At 28.5% G+C, this 23,086-nt stretch overlaps 1 protein-coding gene across 1 annotated transcript in view; it reads right to left on the bottom strand.

Annotated features, from left to right (window-relative positions):
• Nucleotides 1-1,983: 1,983 nt before the first annotated feature.
• LOC132936243 (MFS-type transporter SLC18B1-like) overlaps nt 1,984-23,086 on the bottom strand; it is a 44,514-nt gene continuing 23,411 nt past the window's right edge. The window contains 13 exon segments of the mRNA XM_061002935.1: nt 1,984-2,379; nt 2,945-3,109; nt 3,111-3,143; nt 4,252-4,345; nt 4,598-4,672; nt 5,933-6,028; nt 7,537-7,730; nt 10,421-10,575; nt 10,674-10,764; nt 10,861-10,929; nt 11,022-11,169; nt 15,207-15,280; nt 16,798-16,893. Of these exon segments, the coding sequence (XP_060858918.1) occupies nt 2,954-3,109; nt 3,111-3,143; nt 4,252-4,345; nt 4,598-4,672; nt 5,933-6,028; nt 7,537-7,730; nt 10,421-10,575; nt 10,674-10,764; nt 10,861-10,929; nt 11,022-11,169; nt 15,207-15,280; nt 16,798-16,893 (1,281 nt within the window). The 3' untranslated portion in view covers nt 1,984-2,379; nt 2,945-2,953.

Below are 23,086 nucleotides of genomic sequence, written 5' to 3'. Positions count from 1 at the left end.
TGTAAAATTATCGTGAAATCGTTACAATTTCGGGTTTAAAGTAGTGTATAAAACGTGTTTTAGTATAAGTACCCCAAAAATTATACGTGGCATATTAATTATTTGAATGAGTAAATAATTGTTATTTGATTTCGTATTGGTAGTGCAGGTTCTATCCTTCTATTTCTATATAGACACTAAATGGTATATACGTATTACGTCTTTACCTACGACCTATACCTACTTATAAAGCACATATATATATTTATATAATTTTATTATATAACAATATATTCCACGCTGTAAGTACAACAATTTTGAAACTTTACAAAATTGGAAAATGTTCACTATTTGTCGAAATATGTTACGTTCATAATTTAATTTACAGCAATATTCCGAATTACGACTTAGTTAATATCAATATTATATTATAGGTACTTATACTTAAAAATTATAATCAGTCATCAGAACCATTTTTTAAATATAATTTATAAAGTAGGTAAAATCTTACCAGTATAATATAATAATATTACACTTTATAATATATTTTATACTTTTATGACGTTACGGCAATATAGCATGGTGCCACACTGCCACGGTGGTAAGACATTTAGATCAAAATTCAGAAAAAAAACAAAATTGATGACTACGACGGCGACGGTGACGGTCTCGCACTCTAATCGATATGTCGATAAAATGAAACTAGCTAGTTCATAAAGTTTAAAACCTCAGTGTTGATTTTTGTAGTTTTGAATTTCTTACATACCTTTTTCATATTTAAAATAAGTACATTCATTATAAGCGATTAAGTTTCTTTCATAACAAAAAAAAAAAAAAAAAAAACAATTTTAATGAAGTAAATGTATATATTTTTGATTTGTTTTTAATGAAATGGTACCATTTAAAATAAATATAATAATCATAGAATTATAATTGTTTTGTAATTATTTTTCAGAACTCAATTATAATTGGATTAATTAAATTGTTTTGTCGTCACATTTATTTGGATTTATGTTGGGGCGTCATCGCGACAAAAGTTGAGAACCACTGTTCAGTTATACAGTATACTTAAATAAAATGAAATGTCCAAAAACAATGTACACACTTCTGCTTCTGCAGCAGTTACAGCGTACGTAAAAATGATTTGTCACATGATAAATTATAGGGGTGGTTTTCCATAATGTTCCCGAGAGGGGATGAATTAAAACATTTAAAACTATATGACGTATATAATAATAATAATAATAATACGAGAACGCAACTAAAGTAATAAAAACCTCCGAAGTATGCATCCACTCAACCACCCCAACAGATATTCGTCACCGTATAACATATCAACTGTATGCGTAACCAAGTTAAACACATTCGCATTTTATTTGAAAGTTTGCAATAGCAGTTATAAATATTATAATATACCACTGTGTTTAGACACGATTGGTATAATCGAAATTGAAAATTTTATGAAAAGAGAACGGTTTTGAAATGAATATGCCTTATGCGATTATGCGAATATGCCCATAATAATATCAATTTTTAATTTTAATTATTTTAATTAATGTTTGCAATAAGATATAGATAAATATTTTAAGCATGATAAAAATGGAATTACCTAGTACCTATGCACACAATTAAGAGTTTACAATAATTTCTACAATGCTTTGTATTTTGTTGTCAATTTTTTCTTGCGTTTGAGACGCAATTGTAACGTATAGGTAATTGCTTTTTTCGATCATAACACTGTTATTGCGAAAAAACAAAGACAATAAGTCAATAATTATACATCGTATCATCGTATTGTACGATAGGTAATAATTAAGTTCTACTCCACAAACTATAATATCTTTCATTCGTTACTCATACTGTTGATTTAAACTAATTATTTTGGGTTAATTTTTAAATCATTCAAAATGATAAAAATCAATAATTGCATAATATAATATATTTATTATATATATAACTATATAAGTATTATATTATAATGTAATATTTATATTTATTTTTACAAACAAAATATTGTTTTATTTGTTGTGATTCATACAATCAGTCATTGAAAATGCAGCATTTTGTATAATATTTAAATATAGTTATTAAGAAATATGATGAAAAATAGAATAAACGTGTACTAAAAAAATACTTATCTAATTCACATACAATTAGCAATATTATAGTTTAAAATAATTAATACTAAAACATTAATTTTACATACTATAAATATTTTTCGAAAAAATTTTAAGGTCAAGTATAATTATTTGAAGTAAATAAATTTATCAACTATAATTATTTACTAATTGGAATAATAAAGATAGTTTCTAAAAATGAGCTATTATAACGTATCCTTCTTTTGCCGAAAACGGTGAACAAATACAAAATGGAACTTTCGACATAGGTAGAACGGTTTACCTGAAATATAAAATTAATAATTATTTATCTATCAGATAGGTATTTAATTTAGTTATATTATTGTCTGTCATATACGCCGTACACAAATAAACGAACTTTATATTTATAATAAGCACTTTTATTAAACTTTGACGTCCAGTGGCGATCGAGTCACACGATCACCACCTAGCTATAACACTGGTGGTCAGTGGTATAACCGAGTCTCACGATCACCACTCACTGACCCTCTTTCTGTCTTCCCATATTACTTATATATCAATATTACAATCAAACCACTATTGGTAGTATCGATATTAATTTTAACCTCAACATCTTACTGACTATGCTTAAAATTATACTAATTGTTATTGTATTACATAATAATTGTTATCTTATCCTAATTTGGTGGAATGCATAATTGTTTCTATGTTGTTACTTAGCTTATTGAGTATTATATGATTTGATTTGTTTCGTTTTGGTATTTTACCTGTTATATATGAATGTTTACTTAATCTAGTTAATAGTTTTAATCATAACTTTTGTATATTACGCATGATACAACATGTCTTATACTTATGCTACTCACAGATTTAATTTACACTTCAGTGGTTTCGGTTTTAGATGAATGATTGGAAATCATCAATGATCCACCACGATCATCGTTCAGTGAATTATACCGTGGATGTATAATTTTCGGATCGTTCAGCGGACTTTTGTCCGACATCGTTCTCGGTCGTTTTTTTTTTTTTTTTCACAAGACCAAAAAACCCAATCGAAATCACACCCTAAAAAATAAAAAAAAACAATTACTATTCATTATACGTAATATAAACTACGATCGCATATTATAATATGCAATATTAACTAAATTCGTTAAAAATGTTTAATGTTTTAATTGTCTAATATTTCGTATTCAATAGCTTATTCGTTTATAGGATATTATAAAGCTACAGAAAACCACTTTCATAATATGAATAAAAAAATGTAAAGATTAAATGTCATAACAGTGACAATTGTTAATCTTTATTAATCTGTATTATTTGTTTCACTATGGGTGGAGGAAAAGTTGACGTTGCTTAAGTAGATATTAATTGCTAATATTTTTACTTTAATGCGAGAGGTTAAAATACTTTTTATTGAACAGTTTCATAAAGTTGGAGAAGAATTATAAGATATTGTTATTTATTCATGATTGAGCATCAACAAACTTAATTAATTATCCAAAATAATTAAACCTTAAATAGAGATTAAAATTAAATAGTGTATACATCTAATGAACGAAAAATAAATTTAAAAGAACATAAAATTAAGTACAGTAAACCAATTATAATTTATAACTTTATAAACTTTATAATTTGATTGAAATTCGAAATTTTGTTAGGTTTACCTATATTATTCAATCTTCGATGTGTATTATTTAAAACAATAATACAATTTAATATTGTTCCTTTACAATAAAATTAATAGAACATTTGATATCCTTAATTAAATTTTCCAAAGGATAAGGTTATTCTCTATTCAACTATAATTTACTAAAGACAACAGCTCCCCACGCACCACACAAGCCCTCACAAGACTCGTCCGATAATAAAAAGTAATTAAACTTTGACACTCCCCTTAGCTACGGCATAGGATAATATATATTTTCTGGTTTCAGGTTATTGCAAAAACGCACTATAATACACGCATATATTTCAAATACTTTAATAATAAGTAATTGTCTTTGCAGAGGTAAACGTCAATGTTTAATTATAATATTTTGTTTTTAAAAATAACTCAACTTAAACTTCAATTATATATGAATAAGATATTCTTTTAAATAGAACATATAAGTAGTAAATTAGCAAATAACAAAATGGTCGACACTGAATATAGTCAATTTTTTTTTCTTACCACTACCAAACAGAACAGACCCATTGTGGTCATGCATATAGAAAACCCGAAATGTTGTAAGAGGACGCCTCCCAATGATGGACCGGTCATATCACTGAAAAAAAACATTTTTACATTTAATTTCCTTAAATATATTATAATATAAAGTTAGAGCAAGCCGACAAGCCGCAAGCCACAAGATGACAAAACGTTTGATAAAACATAGACAATAACGCTGTCAAATAAACATAAACGAAAATTGTAGGGTTAAAATAATAGATTCTCATAAATCCACGTTTTAACTAATTTTGCGTTTAAAAATTGTTGTTATCAAACATTTTATAACAATAACAATTGTTGTAGGTACCCGAGTGAATAGGCTGACGACCAAAATCCAGCAACAGTTCCAAATGTAGAAACGCTTTCTTGAAATCCATTTTCACTAAAAACAAAAGTGTCAATTAAAATTAAATTATTATTAACTGTACAGTGTGTCAGTGTGCCTACATATTACCCTATACTGTGATAACTGATAAGTGATAAGTATTCTTACACTATATAATATAGTATATATACGCATAAGCGCAGTGTATGAGGGATATGATTTTTTTTTTTTTGGGGGGGGGGAAGGTGTTAGTTCAAAAATCTCATAGAGCTCCCCAAAACGTTCATAATAAAAAAAATCGTTTATATTATGACATAATAATTTTTAAAATATAAACGATGATATGATTTTTTTACAACTGATAAGAATTATTTTTTTGTCAACTACACTATTACCCTAATAAATTTGTAACCTCAGCAGCTGTAACTAAAAAAAAATAATTGATTATGTGTTAATTTATTGTAAGCACATATTGGTCCTAAAAATTTAAAATATCAATTAAAAGCATGTCAGCGATCAGTGCACTATATTTGTTTTCTCTCCGACTCTCCCTGTAAAACTGTAGGACTGTACTAAGTGAAATGTAGCGAATTTGCGTTTGACGAAACCAAGCTTGTGTTGTTAGGTTTAATACTAGAGTGAATTGACCAATTTGAATTAAAATTTTTGAGTGGGTAAGCATGTAAAAAGTTACAATTTAAAAATTATTACTATTTCACAGGGAATTTAAATCCTAACGTATAAAATATACAGATAATATTCTAAACTTTAATTTTGGTAATAGGTCAACTCAATTTAATGTTAAAAATATTGTACTATTAATATTAAAGTTAACAACACTATAGTATTTTGTCGAACGGAAATTTGTTTTATTTCGTGTGGGTCATATAGAGAGAGAAAAAACCAAATACAAAAATATAGTGGACTGACATCTTAAAAACAATATTATCTCAATTCAGGTGATATCGTCCATTCGTCCATTACCAATTATTTTCTTTTTGATTTAAGCTACCACTATTTCCTATCGTTTCTTATTTTGCGTCGTAGCTTATTATTTTATCGTATACGGGTGTGTGGAGTACAATCCCTGTACCCCCTCTCGTCCATGGTTATTATTATAGAACACTGTTCCAATCTAATGTTTTCGTAAAAATCTTATAAGACGCAGAAATCGTTAACGTAAACTAAATGGGGGTGTGAGCCATCCGACGGACATTTTATCAGCCCCACCGCCCCCAAGAAAAAATTGAGCCTAATTTGATTGCGCCTATGCCTATATTATGAGAATAATATTATTGCACAATATGTGAAACTTACATTGCACTGGATAAGATAAAGTTAAATGCTGGCATCATCGTTAATGACGCAGACACGCCCAAAATTCCAAGTCCAACGAGGTTCAACCATAAGACACTGTAAATTATAATATTGCATTCATAATAATTATGCCATAATATGTATATGAAACCATCTATAACATAAAATACTTACAGAATAATAGATTATAATAATATTTTGTTTTCATTTTACATAGTTATTAAAATATACTATTACTACTTACATATTTTTTTTTTATTAAATATTAATCACATTATTTTTTACCTAGTCTGTGAATATTGGTATTGTCGTGACCTATATTTACTCTAGTCCCTTGGATAGTTGCATGGCATAATGAACAGTACACTGACGATCGAAACTGTATATTATAATTTAAAGATAAGCGTATATGCACTGTCAATTAACTGTTACAGAATTTCTAAGTAATTCAACTTTATAATATGTACATATTACCTACCTATGTAACTAAATATTGAATGCATATTCAATATTTAATTCAGCTACATTTTGAAACTGTCTAGGTGTATATTATTATGTTTATTTTATGTACAGCTTTACCATAGCTAACTCAGCTAAAAGCAGAAAGGTCCTATATATATGTTTCCTCTAGTGTTCAAATAATATTAGCTTTTTGTTCGATCGAAAATTGTTTTCTTTTACAGGCGATAAAAACACAAAACTGAAAACATTAGTTTTCGCACTATACTATACACGACAAAGCTCTCTCCATCAAGATGATGGTCCACCGTCAGTCTAAAAATACGTCATAATAATAGTTTTGCCAATTTATCGTAATGATAACAAATAATAAGACGTAAAAACGAACTACCAATAAAAAAAAAAATAATAATATAAAAAAAAATTACAAGGAAGATCTATTTTCTTTATAATACGGGTAAAATACTTTTGAATTATTAGTGTGATTTATAGTATTACGACATCTAATTGATACTTGAAAAAATACCAGGTAAATCGTTCTGCTATATTGTGAACGTCACGTGTAGAAAATATAATAATAATATATCTACGTATTGCGCAGTAAGACTTAAAATGTCTAATAGAATTGTTATTAACATTTATAAAATAATATCAAAACTAACAGCAATTCGAAAATGTCAAATTTCTATAAATAGCACAAAAAGAGACGAAATATTTTGTAAATTATATCATGTCTAGAAAATGATAAAATAAATAGTTTTGTGAACATTTCGAGTACCTATTTATATCTATTTCATTTTTGAATTACGACGCAATAAAATAAAATCGATTTTGTCAAAAACTTGTGTTGCATAAATTAATACTCTTCGCATTTTTTCGTAATTTGTTTTTAGTTTTCACGAATTTAATATTTTAGTTTATTTAACTGTATGGCAATTGTATACACATCGATTCAATCATAATTAAAAGGTTTAAGATTAAAAAGATTAAATTCAAAATAATTGAATTATGATTATGTTTAGATATATAGGTACACGATGAAGGAAAATTAATATATTTTATTGATTTACTTATACCGCAAAAGTATACTTTCTGGTGGCCTACGATTACTATAGATAACATTTAAATATTTATCAATATCTTACTCTTTATTCACTGGTAGCCATGGGAGAGGAGCCAAGATGAATAGCCCGATAGCTGATAAAAACAATCCAACGGCCATCATTGACCAATGGTTATTGTACTTGTCAGCAATGTAACCCCAAAATGGACTCGATACTCCATACAGTATTGAACAAAACAGAAATACGAGTCCCACTTCGTCAGTTGATAAGCCCATCTGTGAAATTGAATTATTTAAGTACACTTTGTAAAACAAATCTATATAGTTTGCCATAACACAACTTTTATTTTCAGGGTTTTTATTGTTTCCGCATGTAGTTGCATACATTTATATTTATTGTCTTGGAATTAAATAAGTTATATTCAATAACTAGTTTTTTCTTTTAATTTTGAAGAAAGCGCTCAAATAACTTAGCAGTACACCCATCTTTTCATTTAATATTGTCATCATAGGGTAAAACATAATATTATAATATATATTTATATACATTATGTAGGGTGTTTGACCCTGGTAATAAATTACTTATAATATTTTCTATTATGCTTATGTGTAACTAAACTCAAAATAAAAAAATTAAAACGCGTTTCTAAAAATCGTAAACTGCAGGTAGACAATTTATAAAACTAATTATTTACGTAAGTATTTAAAAATGAAGCTTTGAATTTCCAACATTTTCTATTATTATTTAGAAGTTATATACATTTCAAGTTTTAGGCTAGAGATGTGTAAAGGAGTATAATATTATATATTTAAATCGGTGGACGAGCGAGGGGTAGCCCGTAATATTATATTAGTATTATAAATATACCTATATATAACCTACCTATATAATATGCGGTTAATGGTTATAGTGTAATATATATAGGTGTAGGCACTCTATCCGCCTCCTGCCTAAACATTAAAACTTACATAACTATTTTAAATTTAATACTTAATATAAATTCATAAACTTGTATAATCAGATCTGTATTTAGATGGTGGACGGGGTGAAAAATTGCTCTTAAATATACAGTACTCATTTTTCAAAATCATATTTAAAAATATTGATGCTGAAAAAAATTATATTATTGTAGACGAAAACATCAAGACACTCTGTATAACAATACCTATAAGTCATATTAGATTATAACTCGTAATATGATATTTTGATACGCAGGATGATTCACCAAACACGGTGAATACTCATTTTTTCCTTTGATAATTCAAATTCTGATTTATGAAATTTTAAATATACTTAAAGACTTTTACATTTTTTGTTCTACTTACGGAAAGTCCTGTGACGATGCAAACTTCTGACTTTTAAATGAGGAGCCCCAATTTTTAATGTAAATTATTTAGTGGATAATTTTTTTTTTAAATTTTGATGTAACTTATTCAAATTTGTAAATTTGAATGAGTAGTTCCTTAGTTATTGAAATGTTTGTACTAAGGGTAAAAATCCTTCAAAATATTTTTACAAGAATATAAAAATATACGTAATATTGGAACTAGTATTTACTATGCTTGGGCCATTTTTACAAATTCTTAATGTCGATAGATTAATATTAATAATTACAATTTTAAAATCACCATGTAATGAACCCCCTTACACCCCTCTTATACACCCTTTTATCTTTGTAACACAAATTAAGAACAAATCTCAAGAAATTAAAAATATGGTCTTAAAAATATTTAAAAATTCCAAAAATCAGAATTTGTACTATCAAAGAAAAAAATGAGTATTCACCGTGTTTGTTGAATCACCCTGTATATCAAAATATCATATTACGAGTATAATTTGAATAACTGCATTATTGAAGTATCACTCTGAATAATAATTTCTAACTTACCATACGATTTTCCAAATCATATATTTAGAAAAATACTTGTGTTATAAAATATTTAGGTATAACTTGCATGCTAAACGAGTCACGGGACATAATATTATATAGGTTATTGCTTATTGCTATTCCAAACAAATACAAGATGATTTTTTTATCACAAACAACTCATTATTTCAAAAAGTATTAATGTTTTTTAAAATATTTTTTTACATGGTTTCAAGTTGTTACAAAACAACTGGTTTTTATTCCTATGATTTTTTAAGTTTTTACTTTTTGAATGACGACGTACCTACAGTTTGAGTTTAATGTTTGAAAGCGGAATATTTTTCTGAGTATTTTAATACATAAAAATCAAATTTATGAATAGTAGTTTATGTGTTATAACTTATAAGTATTTAATGTTTTTCATGATTGGTGTGGTGACGTAGAGTGGTACGTGGTTACCCCACAAAATGTTGGTCCACTATTCCGCTTATCTAAACTTTAAATACTTATAACTCATAAACTTCTAGTTGCTATCGATACCTCAATTTGGATTTATGTATCAAAGTATTCATAAAAATATTCCGTTTTCTATGATAAAATTAAAACTGTATGTATTCTCATTCAAAAAAAATAAAAAATTATAAGGATGATAAAATATATAAAAATATAAATGTCTAAAATAACGTTGTTTTAAAACAACTTAAAACGGTGTAAATAAATATTTCAAAAAAATGAATACTTTTTGAAATAATGAGTGGTCCATTACAAAAGAATCACCTGGTATTGTCTGTAATAACTAGATGAACGTACATCACTGACCCAAATTCATCTCAACGCGCATAATCCCATACTGAAAGTTATTGGTTATTACTAAGCTAACCAGGTATCTTATACTATCTACGCTATCGCCATCGACGTGACCATGTCCTGTTGTCGAGATAATGGTCGTTCGTTCGACTCGGCAAACAAAACAGATAATAGACGGGTATTGTAAGTTGACTGAAGTATGAATTTAAAATGTCGTTGCTATATAATGACGTAACGCAAGACACATGGACATGTACGGAATAATTATTGTATTTATTTATATTAATATACCTCTCTCAAGTGTGGTTCGAGCGTTGGATCGAGTGACGCCCAAAAGTTGGATGTGACCGTAATGACGGCGCCGACAACAAAAGCTGACGGGATTATGAGTAATTTGATTATACCTTTGGATCGGCTGCCAACAGCTTGCGATGCTTTTACATCATCTATATTTGTACGATTAAACACACAAACGTATTTAATATTGTAGGTATGAATATTAGACCGTAACGAATTATACAAAAACAAAAATCAAATTGTTTACCTCTGATTGGAGGCATAAGGTAAATGTGCAGTGGCACCGTAGCCACCATCATGAGGCCCACGACGAAAAATGGCATTGCATAACCTCCGACCTGTACGAAGAAATTGAAGTTAAATCCAAATTAACTGGCTGGTAAGAATTCGCTTGAAATAATAATTATAGTATACTTATGAATCATATTACTTACCGAGGATAACAAACCTCCTATTGCAGGTCCGACACTCATACCTAAACCGACAAATGTCTCTAGTATACCCTTAAAAAGAAAAATAATATGTTTAAAAAACTAATACGCACGAACAATTCGATAAAAAAATTAACAGGTACCTATGTATACTGGAAACTTACTAAAACGCTACTGACGTTTTCTGGAAATAGTTGAATGACATAAACAAAACTTGACGTAGAAAATGCACTGGCACCGATTGCTTCCAGTCCTCGTACTATAAAGCACAGTACTTTGAATTGGAAGTTATCTTGTATCATTGGTAATAGCCTGTAATAATAACGATGATAAAACAATATTATTATTGACTATTTATTCAAGTCCGAAGCATTTACAGATTATGCTGCATGTTATTTATAAATAATAATTATAGGTATTTCGAGTATATTTTTAAGTATAGGCATTTTCTTATTTGGAGACTATTAAATATTTCTCCGCCGTTACCAACATAACATATATATTTAATATTTTTAATTTTACTGACAATTATTAAATAGTAAATAGTAAATTGTACACTTATATAAACAGTTTTCTTTTATTATTTAATATGTTAGCAATATAAAAATATTTTTATCTAAACATCAATCGACAATATACATTCCTGTTTACAGACGAATTTATTGCGAAGTTGAGTTTTTATGTAAATTTGAGTAAATGACGAACAAATATAATTTTACCGTCACGTCCTTTACATGGTCATACTCAAAATATATTATTTATATAAATTGTTTCAACATTCAACACATCGATTTAAAAATGCATACATATTATATACAAGTTAGCACCTACTACTTGTATAATATAGGCAATAGCCTTGATAGTATTGCACACATAAATAATAATAGGGTTATATTTTGAGTGGTATAAAATTTAAAATTTACTTAATAATATAAAAGCTATTTACATTTTAAGGTAGTAAATTCAATAAGAACAAATAAATTACTAAATCATTTTTATTAAACATTTAAGTACATATAAAGTCGAATCGGTACGTCCTTACTTTTTTGTACTTTAAGTGCCAAGGTTGACGAGTGGTCGAAACATTTTGTAGGTATCTTTACCGCTTTATACTTTACAAGGCAACACCTTAAGAGGACGCTACTGATGCGTTTGTTGTCTCCATCTTACAGACGTACGACATGGCAAATTGTCGTTCACTAGTTTCAATTGTGTGATGTTATTTTGATATTAGAGTGAATTGACATATTATATAACTTTTATAGGTAAGAACATTGTCTGTGCCTAAGTGTCGGCGATATTTTAATTTTCAAGCAAGATATGGGTATGTGAAATATCACAAATTTAAATTGCTCGTATATCTCTCTTGAAAATTAAAATATCGAATAAAATGCCGGCTCTTAAGCATAAAAAAGTTTGATAATAGGTAAATATTCACAATAATATCAAAACTGCACACAATCGAAACTATAATGAACGAACATTTTCCATGTGCACGTTAGTACTAGCGTCCTCTTAATATATTTTTTATTAATTAATCCGCGAAAAATTAGGCCATTGGGTGGTTTTTAACTGTGGGGGAGGGTACTGTAGGTTTAAACACGTGTGTTTGTTAGTTTGGCCGATTTTTTAGTGAAACCACTTCTTTCAATTATTTGGTCTGGGTTTTCATAATATAATGTTTAGCAAAATAATATTATTTTTTTCACAGGAAACAGTGTTATCATCGACGACAATCGAGACGGTACCAATAATATAGCACAACACATTGTTATTGAATCGTCAAACACATATTATTCATTTATTTCCATAATTTATTGAATTATGAGAAAAATTCGGAATTAAGAGGATGTCAGTGCACAATTTGTTATCTCTCTCGGGCTCATGCACAACATGGATAAAACGCATTAACGAAAATCATTTTTTTATGTTTTATCATTAAACTAAAATAATAACTCATTAAAAAAATTAAAGGAAACAATATTGTTGAGGGTATGACATAATATAATGTTATCTAAATATTGTCTAAAATGTTTTGTATTAAAGTTAAATAATAATTAAACATAAAAACAATAGGTAAAACCCTCAAAAATATTATTTTCTTTAATTTTTGTATAATAGGTTATATTTTTACTTAGAAGTTTACTCAAAAATGAAAAAATGATTTTACGTGTATGTGTTTTATCTCGTGAGTCCTAGAGAGAAAACAAATATTGCACTGACTTCACTTATAGACATAATTACTTAGAAAATAGTTTTTCGTCGCCGGCAGTCAATGACTGAACGAAATGTATACGTATAGCTATAACAGAGTATACCCATAGGCTATAACAATATTATTTTGTTTTCATAATTTTATGATCAAACGAAAAATAATAATACTTTTGTCGTGATGAACTACGATGATGCTTTTGAGCGTACAATCAAAACTCGGGAACACCCGAGTTGTACAGAGTGTGTCAAATTACACAAATATAAATTATATACAGTCCTAATATAACCCAAATCTCGAGGAGAATATTCTACTTACGATTTTTCGTGTTATGTACCTCAGACGAAACTTAAACGAAACTTCAAGGGGCAAGAAGAAATTCGAGTTATCGAGACTCTGTGGCGGGAGCCCGATGTTGATACGTAGTTTCGGGACCAATTATTTCACGTGGACAACGCTCGTCACAATATTTTAATGAAATTATGAAAATATTTTTTCTTCTTTTAAACGTGTTCGGTTATAGATGATTAGAAACAATAAATTGATTACACACTTAGAATTAAAGAAAAATATATTATTTTTGTTGATTTATTATTTCATATTTGTATATTCTATATTTTTAGTGCTGAAAAATATTCCTGGCATTTACTTGAGAATAAAAACATTTTTTTACATGAGTTTTAAAATATTGTCGTATATCAGCGATCCAAAAGATAATGGTTTGAAATAAAGTTAAAGTCAATTCCAACAATGAATGAAATAATAGTGTATTTTTAGTAATTATAAAGCACAAAAGTCGTATAAAATGTGTGTATATGTGGCTGAGCGATGTGAAGGTGCTCTGGGCTCATTATTTAATACTTATATCATATAGTTTGTTATAACTATTATAGATTTGTTAAACAACTTATAAATTATATGTAAATATGTTACATACAATAAACCAACTTTAAAAAATATTCACTTAGAAGTTGACGACATTAAACTTTTAAGTATAATAAACATTTTATTTTTATTTTTCGTCAAAATGAAATATTACATGAACAATTCATGAAATATTTCAAGAAAATAAATTTCATGACATTTTAAAACCCTACTTATTCGTAAATACACCCCAATGTGAAACAGACGAATACAAACGATTAAAGTACCTAATATTCCTTCTAAAGGCTATTACTAGGAGCAGAGGGATTTTACCAGCCTTATACCGGTGGCATCGGTCCATATAGGTACTTTAGTACTATTAAATGCATTACGAACTTCATATCAACTTTTAACAATGGTCCCTACTAGACGTAATTTTTTATCAATCTTACCAAAAATATAAACTGTCAACTAAGTATGATGACTGGTGAGTCACAGTTGAAATATACTATTCTGAAATAGAACTATACACAAAATAATAAAAAATACGTTTGGGGCACTTGGACTACAATTTATCATCAATATTTAAACAAAATGGTTTGTCTAGTTGTTTATGATAAATCAGAAAATCTAAATTTAAATTGTAGGTACATACTATCCGCATAGGCGCCTAGTTCATATATTATGTATCTTTAATATAATGCAATTATTTAAAATGACTTAGATAGGTAATGTGTCGCATGTTTAAAGTTTATTATCCACGAATATTTTAAACTGGTTATATTATGTATTAATAGGTAAAAATATATTACAGATATGAGACAAAGGTATTACCTATAGTAAAAATAATGGTAATTGTTCAACAATCGATTTGACTGTATCTGCGTATAAAATATATAATAAACACTAAAATACAATGTACTTAAATGTAAATATATTTTATGCATTTTAAAGGCATGAATATTGAATATTACTTTACTTTTAAAAAATATTTCCATACTTCAATAGGTACTCAAAATTGTAAGGAATTTACGAATAATTTACCAACGTGTCACCAGTGTTTGCAATTTTCTCTTAAGTTTAAATCTAGTAAACATGCTACTGTGTATAACATGTACCTAAATGGTAGACAGATGGAACTTTTTGAAAACTTTTACAGCTTTACAAATTATACTCTTCGACCAAAAAAAAACATTTCCGAATCAATAATATTCCAAATATAAAATCGAAAAAATCGTACCATATTAATTTATATATCACAATGTGTACTTACCCAAACAGCATATTGCATATTCCGGAAATAAACACGCCCGATATAAACAAACATTTCGTTCCGAATATTGGCATCTAAAATAAACAATTAAAATTTATAGTAGGTATTATGGTATTAACAATATATAACGTAATAATAACGCATTTTTTTTATTTATCTTTATTTGTAATTTGTAAATACAAATACATATAACGTGTTAATCAAACAGAAAACGATTTAATTTAAAATAATCTCATTGAAAAAAGCTTAAATATTTTTACTGTCATAACAATGTATATGCATAGTATTGAAAGCCTGGGAGTTAAATTGTTTTAATTATAATAATGGATTTTATATTGGGTGGGAGGGGGGTGGGGGAGAGTGAAAGTTTTAACATTTTGTGATTTGTCAATCTATCAATCCGGTTCACTTAATAGTTATGAAAATAAAGTACATGCTTCAATTTTACCTTTCATATTTATCACAATATTTTTGTTTAATTTCTCCATAGTAATTGTAGTATCACAACATTTTTTTTTCAAACTTTGTACTTCAAATGTATTTTAGTTTTGTGAAAGATTTGTTATATATAATACAGATAGATAGTTATACATAAATAGATTCTTTTATACATTAAAAAAAATCAATAATTATATGTACTTAAAAAAAGAACGTAACAACATTTGATATTTGATATCAATTAACTTAGATATTTTTGGGACAGTCACGTGGGTAGAGATGTTATTTATTTGGTCATTAATTAATTATCATCTGATCTCATTAATAGGACGCAAAAACTTGGAAAATATTGTCAGATATATGATATTTCCATACATCGTATTTTTGTTGCCATCATAGTTACTCATTATTATGGTAAAGGCAGACATGTAGTATAATATTATTTATAAATTTACCTTTTTTCATTTTATAAATTAGTATAATAATATTTCTGTATTATGATTTTTCGTACATTTTACATGTGTACCTATTTATTCATTCCGAATTTTAAATTAAAAATTTTTCCTAAGAAATTTAGTATTCAATCAGTAACAATTTGTAACCTATTTCTCACCCTTGAAAACAATGTTCTTATCTTTCGGGATGGTTTAACTTAATCCGAACACCCCAAATTAACTTTTAACTCTACGTTTTTTTGAAGATATGTATAAAAATATAAATTTTGGGCCTTTGGGGGTACCTAAGATTAATGTTATAAATTACGAAATACCACTAACATTGAGTAATAATTTACTAAAAAAGTTTGAATTTGGAGTGCCTGGCTGAATTATATATTAATATATAAAGTGCATCGTGTAATGCGAATTTATGAATTTTTTTTTGCCATATTTGCATAATTTCAAGTGAATATTTAATGGATTTTTAGTATAACGTTTACGAATCAGAACCGCAAAGCATAAATTAATATATAATAATCGATAATTTGTTTTCAATATTTATTTATAAAACTGTACAATTTGCAGCAGGGACAAGCTAAATATAATAATAATTGAAATACCGTATGAATCAAACGAAGGAAGCAGCCACTCAGTGGTACAACTTTATTAAACATCAATATAAATTATTCAAGTATTATGAGAAAATGTGTACTTACTATTGATCCCATTGCTGGAGAAAGTAAAAACATTACCAAAGCAAAAAAACTAAAAACAAGACCCGCTTCGGAAACTGTCATATCTTTCTTTTCAGCCTGAAAAAAAAACAATGAAAAATTATTATTTTATGTATATCACGTATTCACGTCATTATATTATTATAAATTATTATGTTATTCTATTCTATTAGCTGTTCGGTAAAATAATCGTTACCGAACAATATATCTGTTCACATGCATAAACATATATTTTATTATATATTTCATGGTATAAAATCACATTTAATCACACAATTACGGTCTTACTAATGTATAAATCCGCATTGTGCGCTTGAATTAACCGAATTGTTGGTAGAATCTAATGTCATATATTATAGGTGCCTATATTCAAGTTGCACCCCGGGGTAACATAATTTTGTCACCCCCAATTACCATCCCCTCAAAAAAAAAAAAAATGTATTAAATAACAAATAATAAATTATTCAGAATTTCCTACAGGCCTGTTTGGCAGCAAAAATATTAATACCATTGTTCTATGAAGTTTGTAGTAATATCATTTTCAATATTTAGAATTTCCAAGGCATTTAATCTTTTATATTTTATCTCAAATATGAATAATATGATTTTACTCTTACTGCAGAAAAAGACCGTTCGGCGGAACAGTATTAACTGTGTACATAATAACATTTTTAATGCAATAAAAATGTAAGGATAAAATTTAACATACAGTTGTTGATGATTTCAAACATGCCTTGGATTTTCATACAACTGTTTATTACAGAAGTATGTTTTTGATTTTTAATGGGTGCTTTTTTTATATAACGAGCGCCGTTTAGTATTTTTTGATTTTGACCGTCCCCACATTTCAAATTTAAAGTTAAGACGTTATACGTGTAGGTACGGACAATAATATACTAATAAGTATAATAATAAATTAAAACAAAACGTTGATAACATCGTAACCACTATAACGGTAAGTACCCGGTGACAAATAACAATTATTAATTAACAGACAGCAGAAGCCGGTTATATTATTGTATCAGGAATTACATATATTACCAAACACTTTCAGAATGAACAATCAGAGAAACAAATATTTTTAGAATATACATTGAATACGAGTTCTATGGTAGCCAGTTTGCAGCGATATGATGAGCACCCAACTATGTTATCGGTGATCTCACCATCCCACATCCATTGTTGGAATAGATTTAGGTTTACATGTCTGTATTAGTGTATAATTATTTTTTTATATCATAACGCACCTGAATTTTTTTTTTTTTTATTAGTCAACCCGCGGCAACTCAGGCCATTGGGTGGTTTTTAAACTGCGGGGGAGGGAACAGTAGGTGTAAACACGTGCGTGTAGTTTTGGCAGATTTTCAAGTGGGCACCCGTAGGCATCTGGTTTAGCGACCAATTTCATGTGTCAACTGTGAATATGACGTATATGTTCAAATTATATCTAGTTGGTACCTATATAGCATGAATAGCTGCTGACATAAGTTTATTTAAAATTATAAAATTAAATATCACATATTATATAGATATATAGAATGTTTTATTTTTTCATAAATATAAAAAAAAAATGCCACGCTTACAATTATGCCGCCGGGAGCGATTGTCTCCATCGGTGGAAGACATAAACGCCAAAATGAGATAAGAAAAAAAAATTCGTAGGTATCGTACTAAAGCGCCAAAATCGTATCGTACGAAAGCGCCAAAATCCTAGGTGTGCCACGGTTAATAGATATTAAATAACAGTTATTAAATGTCGAACTATATCGTTTAAAACTCCAAACTTGTATAATCTTAATCGACAAATGTATTATCTAATTACGATAGATTGTCACCATATAGGCAGTGTGAGCAGTTTTGTGATATTACATAGTATATTGTTAGTACCTACTAAGCATTCATTGTTAGGAGTCATTCGTTAAAATGAATTTTACAAAAACTATTACAAATAAAGCTACCTATTGTGTGTATTTTATTTAAAATAAAATTTTTCCAAATTTAGTGATTACTTTTTAGAAACATACATTGATTCTAGTATATTTCCATCTAAAATTTGGGCTAAAATTCCGGAGAATGAGGTTATACAGATTACAAATGAAGCTGAATCATCGACATTTAAAAGATCAATTTTATGTGGCTCGTCGTTGTTCGTATATTATAGTAATTAATGTATTATTAAAATTCCAAAGCAAAACATATTTATTTATAAACTGTCCTGCTAACAAAAAATTAAGGATATCACACGAAGAAATCATTGTATTATGGAAGAAATAACAGGATGGTGAAATAAATCGTATATAGAATATGTGAAAAAAGTGGGATTAAAAAATCAACCGATTTATTCAATTTATATTAATTACCTGTATGCTTAATATAATTTATTATTGACAATTTTTTATAAAATTATATTTATATGTATATTATAGCGGTTTTTAAATAACTATATAATAATAATTACTTATATAATAATGTATTCATTTTGGCGGAAATAATATAATATCATTTTCGCACCTTTAGCGCTTATATGTCATATGTTGGGTATAACAGGTATATAATATTAGATTGGTGCTTATGTCATACAACCGTCCCCATTGCCCCCTCCCCTAAATTCTCCCCAGCCTATATTTGTATACAAAAAATATTTTTAACACCAGGTTACATCAGGACATTGTATTACGCATTGATAAATACTATAATATTAATCAGAGGCACTAATTCCCATTGACAGGTGGAGTAGTCGACTCCTATTTAAACATTTTAACTATGTAGACAAACAAAGATTGAAACCTCAAAATTATTTATACATTATGTCATTATACTCATACTACCCAACTAACCAAACCTGTATACCTAAGGTTAGTATGTGATTCGAAGACATGAATGAAAATGCTATTTATACTCAAAGTTGAAAAATACAGAAATTAACGTTGTAAAATTCCAAGAGCATTCAATTTGTATGATTATTTTTTTTTTTTTTAATAACAATGCCTTTTGCTATACCTAACTATGCGAACAAACTATACTACAATTTGCAATTAGGTATTCGGTAGGTAGTAGTTAGCTACCGAATATAACCTACCTACCTATATATTTACAGGTACATAGTAATATAGTAGTACTTATTAGTTTAATTTGATATTCATTCGGCTTGTCTAAATATGCCTGCACTACTTACATACATAATATATGCTTACAAATCGAAGTGTGTTTCCGGTATTTTTTTATTTTTTAGAAAAGGGGTACGATACCGGTCGCTTCAAAGGCAATTTCATAAATGCGTGCATGCGTGTAAATGTGTGTGTAGTAAGTGATCATTAGTGTGTGTGACTGTGTGTAGAATAAAATAAATAACGAAAAGCTCCCGCACGTGCACGCACATATCAATAAAAGGGCTGCACGAATATTATTAATTATTTTGTTTTTTATTTCGTAAAGTATCAATCATTTGCCAGTTGTACGAAATAACTTTTTTATCCGGTACGATTTCCGAAAACATATTTTTGTTCGTCGTGAAGTTTATAACTTGAAAACTATAGGTACGTACTTAATTTTTTTAATTAATTTGTCTGCTTTGATATTACTGTCATTTTAAAAATTCTTAATATTCAAAGTTTAAAAATGAAATTACGAAGCGTTTAATAGTTTAATTTCAAAAAAGTGAAAAAGCCATTTGCAAGTAAACTTTTTGACGAATTCAAATACATATTGTGTTTTCAGAAGTTTCATCCGATGACTAGGGTAGTGTGTACAGTTGAGATAACATAAACATATTTTAGTGAAAACCATAGACCGGATCGATTCCACTTAAGTATTATTACTAAACTAATATTAAATGTATTCCGATTACCAATAACTATAAAAACCGAATCCTGACAAGAACGACTGAACATTTTATTATTTAATTTCAACGTGTGAATTTAATAGGTACCAATCTAACCATTAAAGAAAAACTACATAAAAAATCGGCACAGAGTCATACTTTGATTTTGGCGCATTTGTTCACAAATAAAGTTCGTGAAACTCGTGAGAGGTGGGGCTTAGCCCCCCTGACTAAGGTTTAACCGCACCAAAAGCAGTTGACTAGGTATGAAATGGTTTTTTTTTTTGTTATTCAGAGAATGTGTATTCCTCTAATATGTAATAATCAATGTTAAGTAAAACTTGAAAGTAAACAATCAAAAATTACAGACATTTCGTATTTTATATATTATTGTACTAACTTATACTATGCGTTCAAATATTAATGAATGAGCGGTGTTCTATAGTCGTTGCAGAATAATCTATAATATTATAGAGGTTTTCGGGCTGTCCGCGATCGCCGTATTTGGATAACAATAATATTATCGAATGCGTTTCTAAATGATAATATGCACACGTGGAACGGTTATAATAATTATAAGTCATAAGTCATAATAATATTATTATGACGGTCAACAGCGACGAACAATTCTACGTTAAAAACAGTTATCGATCAACCGCATAATTATTATCATTATTTATGACGTATTCGGACGTAGTACAACCGCAAGCGAATGTCATTACTTATTGCTTATTATAGTAAGTTATCACCTACAGCTTGCAGAGTTAACAGTTCACGAGGTTTTATTAGAGAGACTATAATATAGTTGTTGTTGTTTGTTGATTATTGTTTAGCGAATAGTGTTATCGTTTTCTAGACATTTAAAATCGGAAGAATTATTTAATAAACAAAAAATTGTACTGTCTCGTTTGTTAACATCCGCGGGGCCCCCACAATATTATGCTCCGCACTAAGGCATCTCGACTACTAGCTAAATCCACCCCAGGTATATCGCAATATTTTAAAACTAAAAGAGCCGCCGAGTGCTACATTATCACGTTTGGACCTTTAGTGTAATCCCGAACGGGTGCGTATATACTATACTGAAGTTTCAATAAAATAATATAATATATTATAATGTACCTATATTATATATATTATATTGTTTACGACCGGCATCGGCGTTTAGTTTTTTATCGTTACGGTACACTCACCGAAATCGGCGTAGGTACACGCCAAAGTCGACTAAATCAATTGGTTTACGTCACGTAAGACCTCGGCCAATATATTTTATACATCAGAGTAATTTACGTTGCATTATACATAGATCTAATCTAATATATGTTATATAAATATATTATACGGTACATCTGTATATGTAGATTCGGATAACCTACAAACGAAACGTTAAGCAGTATTATGCGCTTTGCGGGACGGTAAAAGAGGATAGATACCGTTCCGCAGTCCGTTACACACATAAACCCATCACGAAATCCCATAAAACTGTAAATGTAGGTAACTTTAATGTATTGCGCGGTATATATAAATAATAATACGGTTGTGCCTTGTGCGGGATTTTAAGGGTTGACGGTGGTCAACGAGTCGGTATAATAATATGTATATAGCACACCGAAAAGACAATTAATAAACCCGCGTCTTTCTGACGTGAGACCTGTAGAGACAGGTAGCAACCACGATAACGACGTGGTCACGATTTAGACGGACGCATGGAAGTTTGCCGACGTGGTTGCGTTATTAATGCGAACTTAATAGTACGTACCTATACTTATTAAAAGACTCGGTTGCATATCATAAAATATGTATTACCATTATGATTTAATAAGGACTGCGTTTTCGAGTCCGCGGGAATTTAACGCACCAATACAGCATCGGATGTGGATGCACCATGCGTGTCCAAAAAAATGTTTTTGAAATACATTTTAGTACATTTTCCGATAAGTATTTAAACTACATTTGACAAATATGTATTTAAATAATACTATATTACTTATGACTTATCAATGAGAGCTCTTCGGGAAATTGAGACAGTCAACCGACAAATCTTGTACTAAATTGGAATTTGTTTTTATTGTTATTTTCAATTTAGTATTTTTTTTTAGTAAAAAAATACAAAATAATTGTTTTAAGAACAATTAAAATTTTTTTTTTAAACGTTCTTCATAGTATTCGAAGCGCAATAAAAAACTGGGGAATCGTTCTGCTGTATAGACGTATAGTATACGTTTCGAGGGCACCTCGTCGCATAACTATGAATGTAGTCATGGAATTTGAAGTTTTGGAACTTTGGAATAGTTACTAAGAAATAACAAAACTCGAATTAAACAAAATTTAGTTTTTACCATTGTCTCTCTCCATTTTTTCCGATAGTTTTTCCTTGCGCATTTATTGAAAATGACCAATAATTGAAAAATTACCTTTCACAAGTACTAATAAGATAACATTTACTACCTA

Source organism: Metopolophium dirhodum, chromosome 1 (assembly GCF_019925205.1).
Source record: "Metopolophium dirhodum isolate CAU chromosome 1, ASM1992520v1, whole genome shotgun sequence".
NCBI classification, from domain to species: Eukaryota; Metazoa; Arthropoda; class Insecta; order Hemiptera; family Aphididae; genus Metopolophium; species Metopolophium dirhodum.
Note: the sequence above shows the minus strand (reverse complement) of the source record. Positions and strands in the feature narration are given on the sequence as shown.